This window comes from Alosa sapidissima, chromosome 1 (genome assembly GCF_018492685.1).
Source record: "Alosa sapidissima isolate fAloSap1 chromosome 1, fAloSap1.pri, whole genome shotgun sequence".
Taxonomy (NCBI): Eukaryota; Metazoa; Chordata; class Actinopteri; order Clupeiformes; family Clupeidae; genus Alosa; species Alosa sapidissima.
Window position 1 is genome coordinate 5,512,581 of NC_055957.1, and position 23,601 is coordinate 5,536,181.

Sequence of the window (23,601 nt, forward strand, 5' to 3'; positions counted from 1 at the left end):
AGGCTACGGGCATTCTCTCTCCTGCTGATTTGCGTTCAGTAAAGTGCGTAATTGCAAAAGTTGAAAAAATAAATGTGTTTATTGTAGCCTACAGAAAATAAATAGCCTATCATACTGTCAGTTAATTGCCTACAGTGCAGTGAAGAGTTTGGAGAGTAAAGTTATAGGGCAACTTGAAGTTTTAGGAAAATAATTTACGAACCAGAACATAAAGACCATGAAGTTTCTATTTCTTGCAGCTGTTAAAACACCCGCTAGATAGTTTAAATACCCACCAACATTCGTTTTTGCAGTACAGATTATTTCTAAAAGTTATTTGTCTACTACTGGCTGATTTATCAAACGAGTGCTTTCTCGTTCGTCCTCCGCAAACTACAGGTGTTTCGGTAGAGAGCCATTGAATAAGCGATGCCAAGCAATTTCTGTAACACTTTTTGTGACATTCAGCAAATATCTCCTCATTTAATGTAAGTTCCTTTGGACAATAGGCCTACGTTCTACTCTACGTGCAGTTGTCCTCCATCTCAGTTGCATCAGTTTTCTAATTTTGAAGGTTCTAAAACATTATTATGCTTCACTGAATCCTTCTCGTTTTCTTTCATTTGTCCAGCTAACTTTTCCATTGAACCTAGCCATTTATGATGGATTACACACTCGACATTCTGAAATGTCCTGCACGATCAAGGCCAAATTAAGTTATCACGCAGCCACTGTGTCAGCAGAATTAGTGCTGACGGTGACGGTGCGTTTCTGATGTCAGATTATTATGTAGGCTAGCCTACTAGACTGTTCTCACGTTGCAGCGCTTTACTTATATGAAGTAGCATTAATCAATATGAGGGGCAGAGGGGGATAAATGTTGTCCCCCCCGACGATAAAAATAATTTAGCAGGGGTAGGGATAGGAAAACCAGAGGGGGGGAAATCCTCACCATCCCCCCCTACAAATCGCACCCTGGGGATATGTGTAGACAACTCGTTACAAAGTAACCCCATGCATTTCAATGGAGGATTTTTTGAGTGCTGTGTCTCCTCGTTAGAAAGTCTCTTCTAGTAGATCTTGACTGACTTGGCAGGCTCCGTCAGCATCAGCTGCTCTGCCACTCATCGCGCTCTGCTTCTCCCTCACACTCCTCAGGTACCTTGGTATACATCTGGTCAAATTTCACTCTGTGATCGGTCATCTCTTTTGTCACTTTCTCTCTTATTTCTTACGCCGAGTGCCAAGTTGCCCGACCCAACCCGACCCTTAAGAAAATGTAACGTTAACGTGACCCCTCACCCCTAGCCCCTCCCTCCAGCGCTCTCGAAAACAATATCCAAATTAAAGACAACTTCTAATTGTATTAGTATTAGTATTTATTTCAACTCGTCTGGTTTATTATGTTAAGTGCAGGTATGTTACGATTTCCTTAACCGAAAAAAAAAAAAGAAAATACAATATTTTTGTAGGGGGGGGGGGGGGGGGGGGCTTAGCCCCCCCCAAAATAGGCCTAACGACGTCCCTCACTGGTCCTTCCGAAAGACTTGAAACAACAGCAGCCAATGATGGGCTGGCCTTTTCCAGCGAACCTGAACCTGTGGCAGGCACATCCGCGTAGACTGATGGGACCAACAGGGACACCTCCATGGTAGGACAGGCTCTCTCCACAAAAATGGATTATCTGGTAAATAGGGTGGATCCCACTTAAGCTGTCTGTAAATGAATGTTTTTCAGTATTACTCTGTGTTCTTGGGCCAGACTATGTGTAAAGAAAGGACACACAATAATGTGTAACTTTGTAGTTTTAAAATAAAAAAAGTGCTGCCTTGCACGGTAACACTTTATAATAACTACACACAATTCATCATTTATTAAGCCTTTGTTACTTATTAGTTAATGGTTTGTTCATCATTTGTCATTTCTAATTTATCATCAGTAAAGCATTTGTTCACACAGTTACAGTATAAATAGTTTGTTCATAGTAAATAAGCCTATATTTTAAATGTTAAATTATACATTATTGTTAATACTTAATAAATTATGCAATAATATGTTTTTGATTAACCTATTCGCGCTGGATGCTGCATGACGCAACATTGACCCTCCCGCTGGATGCTGCGTAGCGCAGCATGCTTTTTATTTCATGTTTCTAGGTGCTACAGAGGCTTAGATATTAAATTTTGGTAGACGTTGACAATTTTTAGTATGTTTTCAGAAAACCCTCAGGAAATAAGGTTATTTAGTCTAGAATGCCATAGGATTCTATAGGCGTTTTTAGCAGGCATTTTAGGAGTAAATGGGTTAAGTAATATTTCCATTATTTAACAGTTGTTACATACACATGCACTAATGATTAGTTAGGGTGAGGATACATATTTTATAAACCACTTCCTAATACTATAATTAATCATTAACTCAGGAGTTACAAGTGGTTAGTTAATGATATTTTATGACGTTTTATGCCTTGCAACACATTTACAAGTGAGTTATAAAGTTTACATTTGCATTTATTCACTACACTACCTCTGCCCAGTGGTATTACAACAGTCAATTCAAAAATATAATATAGATATGCCTGTTTACTATGAACAAACCATTTTTAACTGTGTGTAAACATGATTTACAGATGAGAATTAATGTAGGAATAATGCTTTACAAATGAAGAATACAGCATTTAATAATAGTTTACAGATGTTTAATAACAGTGTGTAGAGAAGAAAACAGAAACTCTTGCATAGTTGTAGGGGTTTCTATCTGGGCCAAGGTAGTGTAGTGGATAAGGAGCTGGACTAGCATGCTTGAAAAATTGGGGTTCGATTCCCGGCTTTCACTGTTATGTCAATGGCCTTCAATTTAATTGACATGTGTACGTAGCTTGTCTGCTAAATGAATGAATGTGAATGTAATCTTTACAACTCATTTGAAAATGTGTTGCAAGGCATAGAAAGTCCTCATTTTAGATAAGCTCACAAAATATCATTAACTAACCACTTGGTTAATCATGAATTATAGTATTAGGAAGTGGTTTATAAAATATGTATCCTCACCCTAACTAATCATTAGTGCATGTGTATATTGCATAATTTATTAAGTATTAACAATTTAACAAACCATTTATAACTGTGTGTACAAATACTTTATTTATGAGAATTAACATAGGAACAATGCTTTACAAATGATGAACAAAGCATTTTGTAATAGTTTGCAACTGGTTTATAATAAGAAAATGATTTCATTATAAGTGGTTGTTTCATTACTTATTAAGTATAAATCATGTACTTACAAACAATGTTTTTTGGATAGGCTTATTTACTATGAACAAACTATTTATAATAGTGTGAACAAATGCTTTACTGATGATAAATTATGTATGAACAAGAAATTACTAATGATGAACGAACAAGAAATTACTAATGATGAACAAACCATTAACTAATAAGTAACAAAGGCTTCATAAATGATGAATTGTGTGTAGTTATTATAAAGTGTTACCAATATTTGCTTTTGAGGCATAAACTAAGCATTTTGAGCAAGATACACACTTTTGCAGGTTTTCCACTACGCGGTGCAGTTTGCGTTTCTTGGTGCTTTAAGCCCCCAATTTTGTCATCAAGGCAGCGCTGCCTGGAAGGCGCTAGGGTTAGACATATCAAGGTTAGGGTTAGGATTAGGTGCCTTTAAGTCGACGGTGGCAGCACTGCCTGGAAGAGGACGTTGGGGGCTTAAAACACCATCGAGCGCAGTTTGCACTAATTGTTTTGAAAAATTTACTAACTGTTGTGCAATTATGATTCGAGAAAAACACTAAAGAGACTGAGAAAAACTGTATGGCAACTGTGTGTGATGCAAAGTAGTATGTTGGTGCGCACATCCAAGGCAGGTGCTGGACAAAAAGTGCTAGGCTATCAAAGAGTGGATTGTCCGCACACATGCTCCCATCAGGAATTTGTATTGATTTTCACCCGTGTGTAACGTTTCGAGCTAAACGCTCTTCATCAGACTTGAATATCCGACAGACAGTCGCCATATTTAAACAAGTACAAAAGGTCACATGACCCATCAGAGTGATATATTTAAATAGATTTACAAAACACTTATATACATATATACACAACGTCATAATATCTACAAAAAACATGCACTTATAGAAAAACATTTATATACTATACTTTGTAAAAACAATTTTTTTAAAAAGTACAGCTTCTGATAGGGTGGATTTCATTTTCATTTTCATTTTTCATTTTCATTTTTTCATTTTCACATTTTCAAAACACAGTTTTTTGGATGAATTGGGGTCAATGGGAGGCTAGCGGTGACCAATGAATATTTTGCCAGATTGCTGACACCAGTGTGACTAACTGGGTTATGGGAATTGGCGCGGCTTCTCCTTGTTGCAGTTGCATGTGGGGTAGGGTTCATATCACTTGTCTTTTTGTCCCTTCCTCTTTTCCTAACCCCTCCTTCTAATTAATGTTGTGAAGGAAATGAGGAAAGAACCATAGCATGTTTTAACATGTATCAATATGTAATGTATGTGCAACAACAGCCCATTTTCATTCAGTTATAAATTGTTCCTCCGCTCTAGAGTTCCCTTGAGAAGATGAGAGAAGCATAAAAAAGGACAAACATCAGTGCAGCTCAGTGCTTGGTTTCTTCCATTGGGAATTGTGGCCAAATTCTTTACGCTTCTCTCATCTTCTCAAAGGAACTCTAGATCTCATTCATAGTGACCATTGAGTCCTTGGTTACAAGGCCCTTTATCCCGGATTACTCAGTTAGGCTGAGTGGCCAGATCTAGGAAGACTGTTAGTTGTTCCAAACTTTTCCATTTGGGAATAATGGAGGCTACCGTGCGCTTGGGCTCTTCCAATGCTGCAGAAATGTCCTTGTACCCTTCCCCAGATCTTTGTCTTCACACAACCTGTCTCGTCGCAGGTCTACAGACAATTCTCTCGACCTCATGGCTTGGTTTTCACACTGACATACACCATCAACTGTGAGACCTTATATAAAGGGATGTGTGCCTCTCCTAATAATGTCCAGTGAATTAATTTACCTGCACGCACTCACTCTCTTGGACATGCTGCGCGAGGCCGGTAGTTGCTAGGTGATGCTGATGGTTAAGGTAAACTTTCGTTTCACAGGTCTGCATTACAATCAATCAAATAAGCGCATGCCTGCCTCTGACAGCTGGATACAATCAATCAAATAAGCGCATCCCTGCCTCCGACAGCTGGATACAATCAAGATAACTTATTTTTAAAACAAATAAGTGACTCAAAAAATATAGTACTCAGCGGTCTGCATTATTTTCTCTGCCTCCTCTTTCAAATGCAACATTCAAATGAGGGGTACAGCTCCATAGACTTCCATTCATTCTGCACTTACTCGTGAGCGCCCTCACGTGGAACCAGAAGGAACTGCAACCAGTTCAGAAACCGTAAGTTTCCCGAGAGTGGCAGTTCTCCGGGTTCTCTCCTTAGTAGACATTCTCTAACGCTTTCTAAAGTTTGTGAGCGAGCGGACAGGTGAAGTAGAAAGAGCACGAGAGAGATCTCCAGTGGAACAGTTTATGTGAGCACGTAGAGTGAAACTGAATAAAAAGGCGCTGTTGCACATCATGGAAATACATTTGTGGAGCACAGAATAGATTCCTGTTTTCTCAACTGTGCTCGAGTTTCATTTTCCCTCAAAATATAATTTGTGTGCTTGATCAAAACATTTTTATGTGCTCAAATTGCTCTACTCCTCGCTCATAAAAGGGGCACAAAATGTATAGGCAGCTTGGACCAATGATCTCACAATTCCGACTGAAAACGCTTCCGCAAGCTACTCTTCTGTTTCCTCGCGTATCGGGCCTTCCTCCTCTCTCCACGGTCAGAGCCCATTTACGGAGAGCCGGATCACTCCCTATTAACTCGATTGTACCTGCAATCTGTTGCAGTTCCGCTAGGGGCGATCACGAATAAGTGCAAAAACAATGGGGGTCTATGGAGCTAGACGGCTAAATTTGTCTCTTTCACCTGGTTGTCGTTGAAAAATCGAAGATTTGATTGTGGTTTCTGCAAGCTAAATATGGATTATAGGTCAAAAGTTGAATGAACGAGTACTTACGTCCTTTCGATTTCTTACAGGTTGGGTCATTGTTGCCCACAACACACTAGCTTTCTGCTAATGAATGATGTCATTGACGCATTTGAAAGGCTTTTTAGAACAAATAAGTGACTCAAAAAATATAATATTCAGCGGTGTGTATTTTCTCTGTCCCCTCTTTCGCATGCAACATTCAAATTTCTGGGCAAAAAATTATATCCCGAGAAAAGTGGATTTGAGGGGTACAGCTCCATAGACCTCCATTAATTCTGCACTTATTCGTGAGCGCCCTCATGTGGAACCAGAAAAGGAACTGCAACCAGTTCAGAAACCGGAAGTTTCCCGAGAGTGGCGGTTCTCCCCGTATTCACCTTATTCCGCGCGCAAACATGGGGGCGCTAGCTTTGCCAACATTGTCTCCGAACTTCCGGTTGAGCAGTACATCCATTGCGATAGATTGGGATAGCAGAGCTCTATCGAGATGACTGGCATCATATATTATGGGTCATCCTAAAGTTAGGAACGTTTATTTAGGATTTTGGTGACTTAAGACATTTCTGTTATACAGCTTTCCTATCTGAAGTTAGGGAAAAACTGACTTTGGAGCGGCTGTTCTAAGTTAGCCTCTCTATCCTCTTCTGCCGTGTTATCCCAATGAATCTAACTAGACGTAGCTAGCCGACCGGAAGTTTAAAGACAACGTGGAATTTAAAAAAATGGGCGGGGCTGAATAAGATGAATAGGGAGGGAATGTGAAAACCAGCGTTTGGAGCTGTTCCTATCGAAGAGCAGCTCCAATGTTAAGTCCCATAGACCTATTTTAAAAAAAAATATTGTGAAGCCAAATCAGCGATGTTATCCACCAAAAATATGTTTTAGTGTCTATACAGTAATAATCTTCTAACTGTGAAAATGTCAGACCCTATTTTGCCTTATTTTAAAGGGGTCATAGAATGCAAAACCGAGTTTACTTTGTCATAGATGAATAGTGATAGTTCAGTGGGTGAAATGGACATACAGAGAACTTCAAAACCCCACCGACACCTCCTTCCTATGCAAATCTCACAATTCGAAACTCCCGCCATAAAACGAGCGAATCCAAACGAAGCTGCGAGTTTACGCAAACTCGCAGGTGGTACCTTATTTGGCTCTGGCCTGTACATTTGTCACGCCTCAAAATTTACATACAGACCAGCCCACTGGTGCTCTGAGCCCAGGAACGTGAATGGAGAGCGAAGATGAGACGAACACTAGTTTAGCTGCCTGCTCGTTTACTTCCACAGGAATTATAAAGCAGACAGTTCTTCAAGGATATCGAAAATGAGCCACGGTCGTAAATGCAGTGTTCCAGGTTGAAACTTAGGCTACAAAGAAAGCTGAGACTTTCCATAGTCTTCCCAAGGATTCAAAAGTTCGAGGGGCATGGATAATTGCTACCAGAAGAAGATCCCTGCAAAGTTCGACACTTCGTTATTAATTTGCAAAACATTTCACCGAAGGCAGTTTTCAAAACCTTGTACAGTTAAGCAGGATTTGCTAAGCTGCTGTTACTGAAACGAGGGGCTGTTCCGACCGTAAGGTCATCACAACCGCATGCTGTAAGTATTATTTTGACGCTAAGCAGTTATTAGCCAAGCTAACGTGTCTAGCTAGCGCTACCACTTCTCAATAAGACGTGGTCTGGGAACCAAACGTTCATTTTCTCGTATTTGAAAAAAATGCCCAGATCCGTTTATTGGGTGCCACGGATGTCTATCAAATGCGTCTGTGCATAGCTCATCATCGTCTTGCTTTCCCCCCTGTTCTGTGATTGGTTCCCTATCTCAGGCGAAAATTTGCTCCATGGTCTCCAGGCTGCCTTAGCATCGTGAATCAAATCGCGCGCAAGGCAGCATGGGAACACCCAGGCTAGCTAACGTGTATCTAGCAAGTAGAATGTGTGATTTAGTTCATTGGCAAGGCTATTTAATTTTCCTGTGTGTCATTCAGATAAAACCTGCGTTGTCATGTTAACCTACATTTTACTATGCATGTTTGTCGAGATCTTTGACAGGTTATGTTCTCAGCAAGATACAGTAGCTAACTGAAGCTGAGTAACACGATAGTTTGGTTGCTAAGCTGTATTATAACCCATACCCATATAACACATACGTTTTTGACGTCAGAAGTGTAAACAACTTCACGTTATCAATTCAAATGATATCTAGTCGATATGTTGAAAACCGTGTTGTCTAGATACAAATGGATTTATTTGCACGTTCTTATTTTAGAACATTACAAGAACGGCAGCATGCCAAACAGATGCTCTAAGTATGGCATCTTGCGGAGCTTAGAATATTAGCAAATGCTTTTGCTGTGAGTTAACAGCTTGGTGTGTGCATGCAAAAGTGACTTTCACTTGTGTTACAACATTTCTGTTGTTTGGTTTAGGTTTTATCTAGCAGCCATGCACTTCAATGAGAATGCTGAGTCCCCACAACAGAAGACAGCCAAGGAGAAACTATGTACAGACTTGCCAAACAATTTGTAAGTTTAATAAAATATATGTTTTTATTACAAACAACAAATCAAAATGTGCAACAGTATAGGCACTAAAAATAACTTATCGATTCACACACAACAGGCTGTCTTAGACCTGATGCTACTGGTGTCAAAATCATCATCAGTACTGTAAACAAAGCACAATGTTCAGGGCCATACAATTTGTTTATTGTACAGTATACAGCCTACAATGCACTGTATTACAGTATCCAATATAAGTCCTTTTTCTTGTCCTCTTCGAGATCATCAAAGACCCTCTTCCTTATTGGGATGCCGTCCAGCGGATTCCTGTGCCCCAGGACTTGTGTGCTCAGCTAAACAGACCTTCCATGGAGGATGCTGTTGCTGAACATGTCACGCGGTTCAGTCGAAAAGGGATCTGAATCCAACGTACTGCCCTGAAGTATCCGGAAGTTCCCTCCATATGCGTAGCACCACACACAAGGGGATCATGACACGGACGCTTCTTCTAAGGAAACCCCAGCTCCTGCTCACAAAAGACCTGTAGGCCAAGTCACTTCATTGCCTGCAACGAGAACAGGGTGGAAAAGCAAATTTTTTTTACTATTTATATTTTACATCGGAGTATCACTGGACGATTGTTGAAAAAAAAAATAAAGTTTATCATTTTGTGGTGTTGATCAAACTGTGTTTTTGCAATATGCTGAACCAATAACGAATGTGTATTGGTTAAAAAATATTTTATTTATATACTGTAACTGCTAACACTTGTATCAGATTGTCCTCACCTTTCCATTCCTCTGATTCTCAAACGGCCATGGTCAGCTCTGTAAATATTCATTGCATTTTGCAAAGAATATAGAGGCACAACGGATTGAGGCCATGATGGTCATTCAGGTCAGCTCCTCAGGAACCTGGGTCATTCTTTTAATAGCCTACTATGTAAATTGCCCCTTGGGGATAAATAAGTGTTTTTGAATTGACACAAATTGGCCTAGTAATATTTTCGTTGACCTCGTTTCACTTCAGCCATAGGCTACAAACTGCACAGAGCTCCTGCCCAGCTAACTGGACGTCCCGTTGTAAGATCATACATTACTACATGGAAAGAACGTAAAAATCTTGATAATCAGATGACTTAATCAGCAGGATAGTAGTTACACGAGTACATTAGACCTACTGACACAAACGTAATATTTTCATTGACGCGAGCAGTAGGCTACTCGTTTCACTTCAGCAATAATGTTATAGCCTACGAACTGCACAGAGCTCCTGCCCAGCTAACTGGACGTCCTGTTGTACAGATGACCTATTCCATAGACTGTATATATAGAACTGGACAGTGTGCCGTCTGTTAACAACACCTGATTTCGACACATAATCTAACCTAAATAAGTGTTGCTGTTATTATCATTAGGCTATATCTTATCACAGTCTGACTAAATACATATTGATAGTCATACATTGTGTAGTTGCTGGTAAGAGACATCGTTACTTGTGTTTTAGTGAACACATTATTGGACCATAGCTTAACGTGAGGAGGGATTCAAAGTTACAAATGGCCAATTCGCTTAGTATGCTCAGAACAGCGGTATCTGAAAATGCGTTAAGGTATTTTCAGATACCGCTGTTACCTGCGATTGCACTGCTGGAGAAGCATTTTGCATTAGTATGATTTGATCAGGTCTTGCCAGTGATGTGTAAATCCTCCCGTAGACGTACATCATTTCAAAATAATACGTCTAAATTGAAAACTGTGACAACTCATTGATGGGCTCTCTCAATATGTCTAATCGTATGCCTCTACCACAGGCTTGCTAGTCTTTCACCAGAGAGGGTGCTCCATTATAAATCAAAAATGTAATACTGCAGCCTTCATGTCAGCTGTAAAAATATGATAACATGGACCTACTACATCAGGACAGGATACTCTGTAAACATTTTACACATAATCAGGAAGCTACTTTGCTGTTCAGTGTGTGATGTGTTTAAAGTGGTAGCCTACTACATTTAAAGAAGCATTTTTATTCTTTGTTTCAAGTGCATAAGAAAATACCACATTATGATGATGGTTATGGTTACCCTTAACAAATACAAAACAATATAATACTTAAAACAGGGATCAATCAATAGCCTAATGAAATAAACAATGAGGGGGGAAAGCAATAATAAATAATAATGCCTATTCAATCAATAATATAATAACAATAACATGGTAAGACTACATTAAGGAGAATATCAATAATAAACAATGTCAAATTAATCAACAGCCTATAATGAAAATAAAACAGTACTACTGCATACAAACCATAATGTATAAGAAATGCTTAAAAGACCAAAAACTATCACAAGAACGAAGAGCACTGGGCAACTCATTCCACCAACATGGAACCACTGAGGAAAAGAGTCTTGAATATGACCTAGCGTTTAAGACTGGTCGACACAACAGAAGCTCATCAGAAGACCACAGTGGGCGGTTGGGGATGTATATCTTGATCATTGAATTAAAATAACAAGGAGCAGATCCAGTCAGTGTCCTATAGGCCAAAGTGAGAGATTTAAATTTAATTCTGTCTACTGTAGGGAGCCAATGGAGAGTAACTAGGAGAGGAGTTACGATGTGTCCTCTTTGGCTGATTGAAGACCAGTCATGTTGCAGCATTCTGAATGATAGATCACACAAAAGAAATAAAAAAAACATTCAATATTGATTTAGTATCAACCAATAATTATTCTGATATTAATATTCTTGTAACATCTACATCTTTGTGTAGGCTACAGTTAAATACTAAGCAATGGCCTCTGACTTAAATACCAAGGCAGTTAAATGACCGTGGTATGGTATAGTCTACGTGATACACAGGACTACACAGTAAACCCATTTAAAATAGGCAAGGATATGTATTTAATAACATTTGGGTTTGCTCACAGTATACCCACCACTACAACTAACTAACTCGACTACACCACTAGTTAAATGGCGCATTGCAATTTACAATTTGTGTGAGTTCAGAGGCATACAGAAAGTTGAAGTTTGGGTGACATCAATAAAGAAAATAGAAACAAAGGGATGTGTACAGCCTCAAGTATAAATGATGTCACATTAACAGAAGGTTCAGAGCAGAGGCAGACCTTTCTTGGTGCCATGCAAGTTATTGAAAGTCATGTGTTTTCAGAACGTAGTGGTGCTGTGCCATGTCCCATGTATAAGGGGCTTCAGGTTGATCCAGTGACGGTGGGTGATGTCAGGGAGATGGATGCCAGGGTACTTGGAGAAAGGGGGAGGACATGCCACCTCAGACCACCCCAGCCAAACATCTTCACGTACTGTAGGCATTCCCTTGCTTGCAGACTAATGGAGACCACCTTGCCGCCACCTCCAGTACATTCAGCCATCACCCATATCTTACCTGCAAAAAGGAAAGTTACAATAAAGTTAGTCAGACAATTTTACGACATTACAAAGCATCTAATCAGGCACTCAACACCACTAGTAATACCAATTAATTAAATATATGTGTGCAATAAACTTCACAGCCTACCTATAATGTTAACTACACATTTAAATATGCGGTGTGAATGTTATTAACTTGCGTCAGCTTGAAAAATAACGTTATCAGTATGACTGATTATGGACGTTAGATGACAAACTAAGGTCTTTCTCAAATGTTCACCGATATCCCTGGGAAGTGACTGGTTCTTGGCGTAGCAGCTAGTGTTTAATGCAGGCGTTTCATTTATCGATCATTAACTTATGCGGTCTACAACTACTGACCTAACGATCTATTTTTTACAGTCTATGCTACCGACCTACCATCACAGAAGTAGCTCTAACAGAGGTGTCTGTCGTTAACGTTATGATGAGGTCCATGCTTCACATTACGTTAACGTTAACTTGCGTTGCTTTATCACATCATACCGTTGCTTTATCACATCATATACTGTACTGACTGTCTAGTGTTATTAATCCCCATGTACAGTCAATGGTTACTCCATGTTGAGATGGCATACATGATATTTGAAAACAGCAACAACTAATAAAACCAAGTATATCATGCATCGACTGTTAAGGGAGCTGTGTGCTAATCTTCACTTCAACGACTAACTTAGCCTCCCGTTAACGGTAACGTTAATGTAGCTGCTAACGTTAGCATGTAATTCGCTGTCCGTATTTCTGTTGTTAGCTCATTAGTATTCACCATACTAAATTGTCACAGTCTATAATCAACATAATAAGCTCTCTTAGACGTTTTTAAGAACACCAATAGACAAAAAAACTTTTCAGTTGATACGCAACACTTACCAGACAAGAACAAACCGATTGTTGTTTGTACTGTTTAGCTAACTCAGTCACAGCCGTAAAATTCATCCAGCCAGCTAGCCTTCGGCGCCGAGTCGACCTGCGTTGTGGAAAGGAGAAGGGGGCGGGTTTCACTTGACAAGGGGCGTGTTTAACTCGCTGAGTGGCAACTGAGTGGGCAATGTTTAGCTTAGTCTACGACACTAACGTGTGAGTATTACAGCTAGCTAACTGGGCTACGTGTGGCAAACTCAAGTAAATGACAAAATTTACCACTCTGAAGTAGTCATTTCCAATCTATGGGCGACTGGTTGCTCCTCTATTTCAGATTCTTCCTCTGATTCAGGCTCAAATATGCTGTTCAACACCTATGTCTCCATAGTATTTCCACCTTGGCTGTTTCAGTGAGTGCTGTCGGCCATGTTTGCGTCTTTGCTCCGGAGCTTCGCTCATTGTAAACCAACCAATCAGCACGCAGGTCATCTAAATATTCATGAGCATACCATAAAAGGAAGAAAACCTCTCGTTTCATTCTAGGGCTTTTAACCAGGCTTGCATTAGGGCGCATAGAACAGCACATATGCCATTTTCAGCCCAACCAATGTTACACACCCTATTCAGAGACCTTAAGGACCAGCACAAAATACCCTATATCATCATTCTATCACCCCTTTAAAAAAATCGAAATTGCTCCTTTTGTTTCATAAACGAACTACAAAAGAAGTCACGTGACTTTACCCTTCGACGGTACTCATGGTAGCATGGTTTGTTTATTAGCCTGGTTAGCATTGACACTTAACACTTACTGTCAGCTCTTCATGTGAGTAGAAGCACAACACCAGTTATCCAGACATAAAGGTTATCACCACGCGGTTTACATCACGTTCCGTTATTACAAAAATGTGTTAAGCCAGTTAAGCAAATTGCCGTATTGATCAGTTAGAGATTATGCGCCCAAACCTGTGACGTCACATGCAACTGTAGTTCATTATCACCATGTTACGACAAAAACTCAAAACAATTCAACTGATCCTAAAAATAAGGTATAGAGCTGGTAAGTCCCGCCCTTTCCGCTATCCCCGCTGGACCTCTAGATTGAAAAATCGTTAATGCAAGTGAATGTGAGAAAATAATTATTTTCTGGTCCCGTTTGACCCAACCTGTAAGAAATCAAAAGGACATAAGTACTCGTTCATTCAACTTTTGACCTATAACCCATGTTGAAGTTATACAAACTACAATCAAATCTGAGATTTGTCAACGACAATCAGGTGAAAGAGACAAATTTAGCCGTCTAGCTCCATTGACTCCCATTCATTCTGCACTCATGGCGATCGCCCCCAGTGGAACTCTGGTTGAACTGCATCCAAAATTCGGTACAATTGGACTTAATACGGAGTGGCAAGGCTCTCCGTAGACGGGCTCTGAGAGAAGCCCCTGGCTGCAGCTTGCAGATCGGGGCTGGGCTCTATGTGGGGCGGAGCGCAACGTTGAGCTCAACCCACCTTCAGCACGTCTTCTCACGCTGACAATGTCCATAGGGCCTACCTTGTTTCCTACTGTCCAAGTTATATTTCTCAACATAATCTCTAAGAAGAATGCTTAAATTTATAAAAGCATTTTCTCAACTGCAAGAGAAAAAAAACACGGAGGTTGACGCTTGTTAGGTTAGTAGGGCCTGGGTAGGGTAGCCTATAATGCGTAGGGAGAACTGGTAGCCTGCAATTGTAACAGCGGTACAAATGTATCAATGTTTTATTCTCAAGATATGGTGTAGCTACGGAAAGATCATAGCATGTAATTCTTACAGCCATCCAAACATGAACGGTCTGCTTAATACGACCAGAGATAAAAAGGTGCAAAATTCAAGCATCGCAATTTTTTTTTTAAAACCGCAACTGTTTGTTTAAGTTTGCTTCTGAAATTTGAGCGTGTGGACTTCAATCACATGTCATTCATATCTTCAGTCCCTCTGTTTCAAGTTAACATGAGTGCCATTTATATAGTCATAGCAAATGCAATTAAATGAAAATAAAAACATGACCTGTGCAGGTCAGTTGTAACCCGTCTCTGATTTTTTCGCGCAACACTTCTGATTGCGAGTTATACATTTTAATTTTTGTGCCGCGATCACACCCAATTAAAGTTAACAGAGCAACTTGAAATATCACTGTTGGACCAAATGCTTCAGACATGTAAGAAATAAGCAGTTTATCAACTATATTTACTGGTTTTATCAAGTGGACAAAAATAAGCATAAAGCTATCATAACACTGTGACATATGGTCTGCAATGGCTAATGCAATAAATTAGCCTTAACAGTCATACATTTGGACTTTTTTGTTGATTTTATATGAAAACAGAAGCTCTTTGTTTAAGCCAGCAGGATTCAAGATGTAAGAGCTGTTACATTCATGACGCTATACTGTTACAACTGTACCGCACTTTTGTATGGCTGCGTCAAGGTTGTAACAGGCCTATGCCGCTGGAATGGAAGGAATGCAGACTGGAATGATCTTTATAGCGTAGCCTACTTAGATTACCCAAGAAACGCCGATGTTGTACAGATTCTAGAAGGCTAGGGGGGAAGGGACATGATTAACGTGGGCAGTAGTCCTATGGAGTGAGGATTGTCTCAAAATGATTTAAATATATATAAAAGGATATATATACATATACATACATTTATAAATATCCAAATACAAAATACAAATATAAAAATGTGACATACAAATAAATAAACAAATTTATATAAATAAACGTGTCTTTGTAAATATATTTTCGAGATTTGAAAATAAATATGCTTGACTTTGTATGTGGAATCTGCATTTGTGAATCTCCTTTTTGCTTTTATGTCGATGACGTAATTTTGAGACATTCCTACTGCACACCAAGATCCACAAATAAATACCACTAGATTTGAATGCGAAGACACCCTCCACTGAACAACCAGCAGATGGCAGTGTTGTACAACATGTCTGTTATCAACTGATAGCAACTGAATCTTTCCGACGCTGTTTTCCCTAGTTCAGTTCAGTCAAGTGGTCTATGACTAGCAGGATTAACGACATGGAAGACACTGGATTAAATGGATAGGTAAGTAGTAACAACTAGCCAGAACGATTTATTATCGGTTTCGATGTCTAGTGCCGTTTTTAATTTCATAGACTGTAAATAAGTCCATTTAGTCAGTGTACAGCTGCTAACGTTAACAGCTAGCTAAACAGCTGGTGCCTGTTCAGCTTTGTTGGTGCCTGCACAAAACACATTAAGTTAAGATTTCCCTTAAAATCTGATTTATGGCCCCTTTAAAATAAAATGTAGTTTTCCCTAAAGTTATTGTGTCTTGCAACTCAAGTGACAGGCTGTGTTCGTGTTCGCTGTTTTACAGATGTTGCAGATCTTACATTACAGATGTTAACATAGCTTCTAGGTTAACATAACGTGAGAGCCAGCTCAGCTGAGATCGCTATCTGACAGACTGCCATTAATGTCAATATTGCTAAATGGACTTATTTATACAGTCTATGAAATTAAAAATTGCACTACACATCGAAACCGATAATAAATCGTTCTGGCTAGTTGTTATTACTTACCCCTCCATTTAATCTAGTGTCTTCCATGTCGTTAATCCTGCTAGTCATAGACCACTTGACTGAACTGAACTAGGAAAAACAGCGTCGGAAAGATTCAGTTGCTATCAGTTGATAACAGACATGTTGTACAACACTGCCATCTGCTGGTTGTTCAGTGGAGGGTGTCTTCGCATTCAAATCTAGTGGTATTTATTTGTGGATCTTGGTGTGCAGTAGGAATGTCTCAAAATTACGTCATCGACATAAAAGCAAAAAGGAGATTCACAAATGCAGATTCCACATACAAAGTCAAGCATATTTATTTTCAAATCTCGAAAATATATTTACAAAGATACGTTTATTTATATAAATATGTTTATTTATTTGTATGTCACATTTTTATATTTGTATTTTGAATTTGGATATTTATAAATGTATGTATATGTATATATATATCCTTTTATATATATTTAAATCATTTTGAGACAATCCTCACTCCATAGTAGTCCAAGGAGGATACGCTTTTATAGAGTGAAGCATTGTTCCTTGAGAAAAATTGAACTCCGAGTCCGGGTAAATAGACGGACACAGAGAGGACGGGGAATGACGAGCTGATATTGGGCTGAGCTCAACGTTGCGCTCCGCCCCACATTGAGCCCAGCCCCGATCTGCAAGCTGCAGCCAGGGGTCATATACTTGGGCTCTGACCGACTGTATGTATGAGACATCCTCGATGACGTCGAGCTTTGAAAGATTTCCGGGGCACGAGCTGGAGGGCCGAGGAGAGGCTATCTTTTACTGTCTATGAGGAGAGGGGTTGGTATGCAAATAGAGCTTTGATAAGAACCCATAGACTGTATAAAATAGGTGGATGTCCAACTTTCCTTCCTTCTATTGTGCCCCAGGCTTCCTGATCGCAGCGAGACAACTGGAATATTCAACACGTGAACTCCTGTACAACGCCCTCTTATTTATCAGGTGGGAAAGGGTAAACATGTTCCTTGGTCATGAAATAACAAAACGAAAGGTATGAAGGAAATATGTTTTTGCTTGAGGTTTGTAGGCGTTTAGTGTTTTAATTTAGGTTCTCTTGTAAAAGCTAGTTTAGGTTACATGAAGACAACTAACGTGGATTTGAGTCATTCTAACGTTATTGCAGTGACATGCAGATGTGTGACTGTTTGTGCTACATGTACATGTGTTTGAATATCGGAAGTGCAACGTTAATGTAGCCTATCAGAGTCATAATTTATAGTCTAGATGGTTTATAAGGCAAAGCAGTAGGAATGGCTTGTTAACTGATTCGAGATAAATGTTAATGTGGGAGAAATAGACACAATTTACTTGTTTTATTGGTGGAAAGGGTCATCATATCATCATATGTAAATATGAATGTTTAAAATGATAGACAACAACTTCATGATTTAAAAGAAAATATCTTTGCGGACACCCAGGTGTCCCCTTCCCAGATCCGACTTTGAGAACTACTGGGCTAAGCAACCCCGCCTTATAGTAGGCCTACAACACAAGACATGCAGTCACATCGTAGGCTACAGTGATGATCTCAAATTTCAATGTTGAAATCATTACTGTAGCCTATGTGACTGTGTCATGTGTGCTAGACTGTTAGTCATTGGTCTCAACCATATGACCAGGGGCAGAGTGGGTGGACAACCTGTGGGCTGTCTTCCCTGTTCCTGACAAACTAACAAACCCCTTTCACTTTAGTTTTTCCTGCAAGTTCCTACCTGCCATGAGACCTTGTGTCAAGTAGGCTATAACAAATGGGACGTGTGTGGGGGGCTTGAAGTCTTAGTTTTCATATTCTTTCTTGTTAATTCGTCATCTTTTGGGAGGCGATGGAAACTGTGCCATCGTTGGCAGGAACGCTCCGATTTAGACTTCTGTTCAAAAAACTGATGTTTAAGCCACTAAATTAGTTTTGTCCAGTCGTATGTGCAACAACAAACAGCACATGTTGTCCCTAAGCTCCGTAACAACATCTCTCATAGAGGTTTGCGACTTTACACAGTAAACAATAATCCGCAAAAAAAACCCTTTCTCTTCGCTAATTAGCACACAGATTGCCTTAGGTAGCTTATTTTACCGCCTCACCAGAAGTTTTCCCATTTTTCTCTTCACAGTATCACCCCGTGGAACTTGAAAGAAATAAAGATGGCCACTACCAGTCCCTCTGAAATAGACCAGGAGTTCCACGAATGGAAACTCAAACACAGTCAGTCCTCTTCTTATTCTTTTTTTCCCTTGTTATTCTACACTGTATATATCATTATGTTTTTAGCCTACACAATATTAATTCATTATTATCATTTAAGTTTGGTTTAGAGGGGATGTTTACATAATGATTATTGTAAGCTTCCAAGTGATTTGTACATTTATATACTATCCAAGACAAGCCATTCCTCTGATACGAATGTATGTCTATAAATTGCATAATGCAGTGGGGAAAGTCAAAATACATATTGCACTGGTGAAGGTAAAAGTTTAACGTTTCTTCTTTGTCCCAAAGACAAGGTGTACAGCACCCCAGAGGAGGAAGCACGACGGAAAGTCCTCTGGCTCGCCTCCAGAGAGGAGGTCCTGGCCCACAACAAACTGGCTGACCAGGGCGTCCACACCTGGTGGATGGGCATGAACCAGTTCTCTGACATGGTAGGACAGGCACAAGGGGAGTTCATATTACACCCACAAATGACAGCGCTGTGCTATGAAACCCATAATTCTCAATGGCTTGCATGCAAAGTAGTCCTAGCCTAGCATGCTAAGTAGTCCTAGCCTGCCCAAAGTTTGTAGGACTGTGGAAGACAGACTTGTTATTGGTATGATTGAACCGTTAAAAGTTTGTACTGCATGCCCATTAGTTTTATAGGCCCTAGATATGGAAAAAAAGTGCAATACTTTTGATATTTTTTGTATCCATAGGGCACCAATCATTATTTTGTCTGCAAATACAATAATGTTGAGCCAGTATTTGAGGTCTCTGTAACAAACTCACGTGAAGGCATAGAAGATATTAAGGATAAAACAATACATGATCAAAATCAATGTGGGAATAGCCTGACACTTGATATTCCCACTTGTCATACTACTCAACTCTCCTCCGCAGGACTCTGCCAATGGGGAGGTACCATGTGGCTGCATGGCACCCAGAAATCAGGACAAGAAATGTGGCAAGTCTCATGGTGGGTAGTTGAGATTGAAATCACAAGTATGTTCATGCTACAGATATTCAGTATGTTGTCAGGGGAACAAGTAAACCAGAAAGTGTTCAAGTTGTTTCCCTGAAAAAAATGCTCAATGCAATTACAGTAATCAGTTACCAACATAGTTGACAGTTGATTTAATAGTAGACTACTAATTGATTGGGCCTGATTTTAAATGCACATGCTCATGTATATGATATAAGATAGTACTTGAAAAATGAGAGAGGGCGGGGTCTGTCAATAGTGTTTATCGAACGCAGACTGAACTGCGTGGCTAAGGAAAGTGCTATACATTTGATATGCATAAGACAGCTTCTCATAGATTTATAGACTCCGTACATAGCAAAATAAAGCACATAATTAGTATTATACAAGGCCACTAAAGCTCAAAATAAAGCACATAATTAGTATTATACAAGGCCGCTAAAGCTCAAAATAAAGCACATAATTAGTATTAAGGAAAGTGTTATACATTTGATATGCATAAGACAGCTTCTCACAGATTTATAGATTTCGTACATAGCAAAATAAAGCACATATTGTTACTAAACTCTGACGAAGACGTGGCAGAATGTCATCTGTATTGCTCTGTACTCCTCTCTCAAAGCACATACTGTAGTTAGTATTACACAAGGCCGCTAAAGCTCAAATGGTTGCGTAGGAATAGTGCATGTGCAGTGTTGCACGTGTGGGAAATCAGGTGGTTAGTTGTGATCACAAGCACAACATGGGCAGAGCCAGGCTAACGCTAATTAGTGAAGAGTTTGATTAAAGCTGACCAATGGCATTGTTAGGCAGAGCCAGGATAATGCCAATTAGTGAAGAGTTTGGTTAAAGCTGACCAATGGCAATTAAATTAAGCAGTTAAACTGAATGCATCGAGACAAGATTTGAGGAGCCTTTAAAATGCCAATATTGCAGTGGGTCTGGAACAAGGAAATAAATATACCATTTGTACAGTTGCACAGTATGTATGTAAAGTTTAAGAGGCACTCTTCCCATGAAGACAATGTGAAATTGGCCCTTGTAAGTAGCTTTGGTTTAAAGGAGTCTGCTAAATTAATAAATGTCAATGTAAACATGGAACCGGTCCTTTCCCTTGTCTGGTGCTTAGGTGTGGGTCAGATAAGATGCACTTCAGGGGATCATTCAGGGGGAGTCAGCCTCTCAGCACTGAAGTTTGTGAAGACGATGCATTGTAAAATAAGGTCAATGATAGCTGACAAAGGCAAAGACAGATAGCCCTAATTTCAATGATGGGCAAAAAGCCATAAATCTATTTAACACTATGGGCAAGACCTTCTGCAAACACTCAGTGTGGCATAGGAACACTGAGTCAGCTCAGTGTTCCTATGCCACACCTCATATATAGTTCCTGCACAAGAACTTTGTACGGAGCCCTAGAGGGGTCATCGCAAAATGTTTTGCATGTTGAGAGAATGTGCGCTCGTTTTACTACATTGTGCGCTCGTTTTACTAAATTGTGCTCTTGTTTAACTAAATTGTGCCCTCGTTTAACTATATTGTGCACTCGTTTTACTAAATCGTACGCTCGTTTTACTAAATTGTGCGCTCGGTTTACTAAATCGTGTGCACAATTTACTATATTGTGCTCTCGTTTTACTATAGTGTGAGCTCATTTTACTAAATTGAGCTCTCATTTTAAGCATAGTAAAACGAGGGCACAATTTATTAAACGAGTGCACTATTTACTAAAACGAGCGCACGATTTACTAAAACGAGGGCACGATTTATTAAAACGAGAGCACAATTTGTGAACATGGTTATAGAACATTGTGTGCACGATCTACTTAAACGTGGCCACAATTTGTAAAACGTGCACTCAATATTGTCTTGACACATGTAAACATGAGCACGTTATAGTATATTCGAGATCTCGATCTACTAAAACGCACCCACGAATAATTAAAACGTGGGCTCGAAGAAATTAAATCGTGTGCACAAAAACATAGTGTGGCGTCAAGGGGTATCCCCGGGAATGACGTCGGGAGGTGTGTCGCTTGTAGTGACGTAGAGGGAATCTCATTGATTGCAGTGCACCTGGTTATAGCCCCGTTAGGTAGGCTGTAGGTGGGAGAGCAGATGATTGTGTGTGTTTGTACAGGCCCCTTGCCAACATCGTCCAGCTGAATGTTTGGCGAAGTTTTGAGTGTTTGTTCAGGTCCAAGTGTATGCAGAGCTGTGGTGTTTATCGCGAATGGTGTGAGCTGGGCTACATAGCCTGAGAAGCTGAGCATCGTGAACGACACTGTTTATGTATCCCGTTTCATAGTCCGTATCAAAGCTTACCTCGTTGTGTGCATCATTGGTGTGCGCATGGGTTTTATGGTGAGGCCCATCGGGCGCTAGAGGGAACCTTATTGTATTGGGTGGGTATTAGGCGATACTACTAATACGCAGTAGCCTATTTGTACCAACAGTAGGTCTACGTGTTGTAATTGTTTGGGAGCTTGTCGCTGTGATGTGCTTCGATTGACTTCTAGACCTCACAGTTAAGTCAACAATCCAGGAGATAGTGGAAACCGGTCATTAGGCTACAACAGAGCCCGCGAGTAGCCTTTGTAGCCTAGTAGAATCTCCCCATTATGGGTCTCCATAGCTGGCGGTTGACACCACAGTGCCCCTGCTACAAAGAGTAGAAGTCCGCTATAAAACATGACCACCTAAAGTCTTTAATTAGCTGCTTACGGTTATCATCACATTATATATATGAACTGTTTTCTGATCTCCCCGCATACACAGCACACTATCCCATCTCCCCTGTCATCCCCCCAACACACACACCAAGACCCCTGGCAGTTGGGTTAGCCCCTTGAGCCGTGGATCTGCCCAAGGTTTCTTCCTTGGTAAGGGAGTTTTTCCTTGCCCCTGTTGCTCTTGGGTGCTCCTTGTTGGTGCCCCCCACCCAATCCCAATCCTCCCCCACCTTTTTTATGCAGCCCTTGCCACTTAATCTACTAAACCCCTCTTCTACTGCACTTTTTACCCCCCCCATTAATGCACAAATAGGCTGACACCAGACATAATTTCACTGCATTTCTTACTTCCAGTAACTATATGCATGTGACAATAAACTTCCTTGTATCCTTGTATCCTTGTAACTGTTACAGACAGCTGTAGGCCTAGTCCATGTCAAGGTAACATGAAGTTGCCACCACAGCACAGCGAGCAGTGAGAAAATGTCGGGAATTACTAAATGTGAGCACGAAATACATATTTCGAGAGCTCAATTTAGGCCTACAACGGGGTCACGTTGTATTAATTCGAGGGCTCAATTAAAGGAAAACGTGCTCACGTTTTATTAATTCGAGGGCTTATTTAAAGGAAAACGTGCTCACAAATTATCACGACCAGAAAAAATATCACTTAAAGTGAGCTCTCCCGGGCTCCGTAACTTTGCTTGTTGATAGACTTTACACTTTACATAAAGTTTATTGCTGCAATGAACACTTTTGTTTTTTTCTCTTACAGGAGATTGTTGAAAGCTGACAGTGATCAACTGGACCAGAGAGTGATTGCTCAGGTTGCTTGACTCAACTAACCGTAAACAACTACAGTATCCAATCTGCTTTTGATGCTGTACCAATCAACTTGTTGCCATTCTCGCTTGCAATTCCAAAATATTATCCCCTTATTTGTAAGATTGAATTTCCCCTTGGGGGTCAATAAAGTATCTATCTATCTATCTATCTATCTATCTATATCTATGTCTCCACCACCACAGCTAGCATTAGACGCTTATAAGACATGTGTCTCCACCACCACAGCTAGCATTAGACGCTTATAAGACATGTGTCTCCACCACCACAGCTAGCATTAGACGCTTATAAGACATGTGTCTCCACCACCACAGCTAGCATTAGAAGCTTATAAGACATGCTACTTGTAAGTCGTGTTAATGAGT

At 40.0% G+C, this 23,601-nt stretch overlaps 1 protein-coding gene and 2 long non-coding RNA genes across 6 annotated transcripts; 2 read left to right on the forward strand and 1 right to left on the reverse strand.

The window, feature by feature from the left end:
• The first annotated feature begins 7,021 nt into the window (after nt 1–7,021).
• LOC121721564 lies at nt 7,022–8,932 on the forward strand. The gene is made up of 4 exons (XR_006034876.1): nt 7,022–7,277; nt 7,359–7,673; nt 8,506–8,601; nt 8,859–8,932. It is a non-coding gene; the product is annotated as an uncharacterized LOC121721564 (long non-coding RNA).
• On the reverse strand, nt 8,588–9,501 carry LOC121721553. Its single transcript, XR_006034875.1, has 2 exons — nt 9,366–9,501; nt 8,588–9,142 (listed from the first exon to the last, which is right to left on the reverse strand). It is a non-coding gene; the product is annotated as an uncharacterized LOC121721553 (long non-coding RNA).
• A 7,649-nt stretch (nt 9,502–17,150) lies between these two features.
• On the forward strand, nt 17,151–23,382 carry LOC121721523 (protein CTLA-2-alpha-like). Of its 4 annotated transcripts, none has more exons than XM_042108542.1 (6): nt 17,151–17,272; nt 17,358–17,430; nt 18,597–18,688; nt 18,983–19,125; nt 19,580–19,655; nt 23,169–23,382. In XM_042108542.1, exons 1-6 carry the CDS (start codon nt 17,257–17,259, stop codon nt 23,177–23,179), a joined length of 411 nt encoding a protein of 136 aa, XP_041964476.1. In that variant the 5' UTR covers nt 17,151–17,256; the 3' UTR covers nt 23,180–23,382. The 4 variants fall into 4 exon arrangements, with proteins under 4 accessions (XP_041964476.1, XP_041964483.1, XP_041964466.1 ...); XM_042108549.1 differs by having other exon boundaries at nt 17,151–17,268; XM_042108532.1 differs by having other exon boundaries at nt 17,172–17,430.
• The last annotated feature ends 219 nt before the right edge of the window (nt 23,383–23,601 follow it).

Bases quoted from the DNA above. Each gene is read 5' to 3' on its own strand.
- LOC121721523 (XM_042108532.1), top strand. From the start codon at position 17,324: ATGTCCAACTTTCCTTCCTTCTATTGTGCCCCAGGCTTCCTGATCGCA. The intron at 17,431-18,596 runs GTGGGAAAGGGT...TTCTCTTCACAG, and splicing joins AACGCCCTCTTATTTATCAG to TATCACCCCGTGGAACTTGA. The intron at 19,126-19,579 runs GTAGGACAGGCA...TCTCCTCCGCAG, and splicing joins TGAACCAGTTCTCTGACATG to GACTCTGCCAATGGGGAGGT.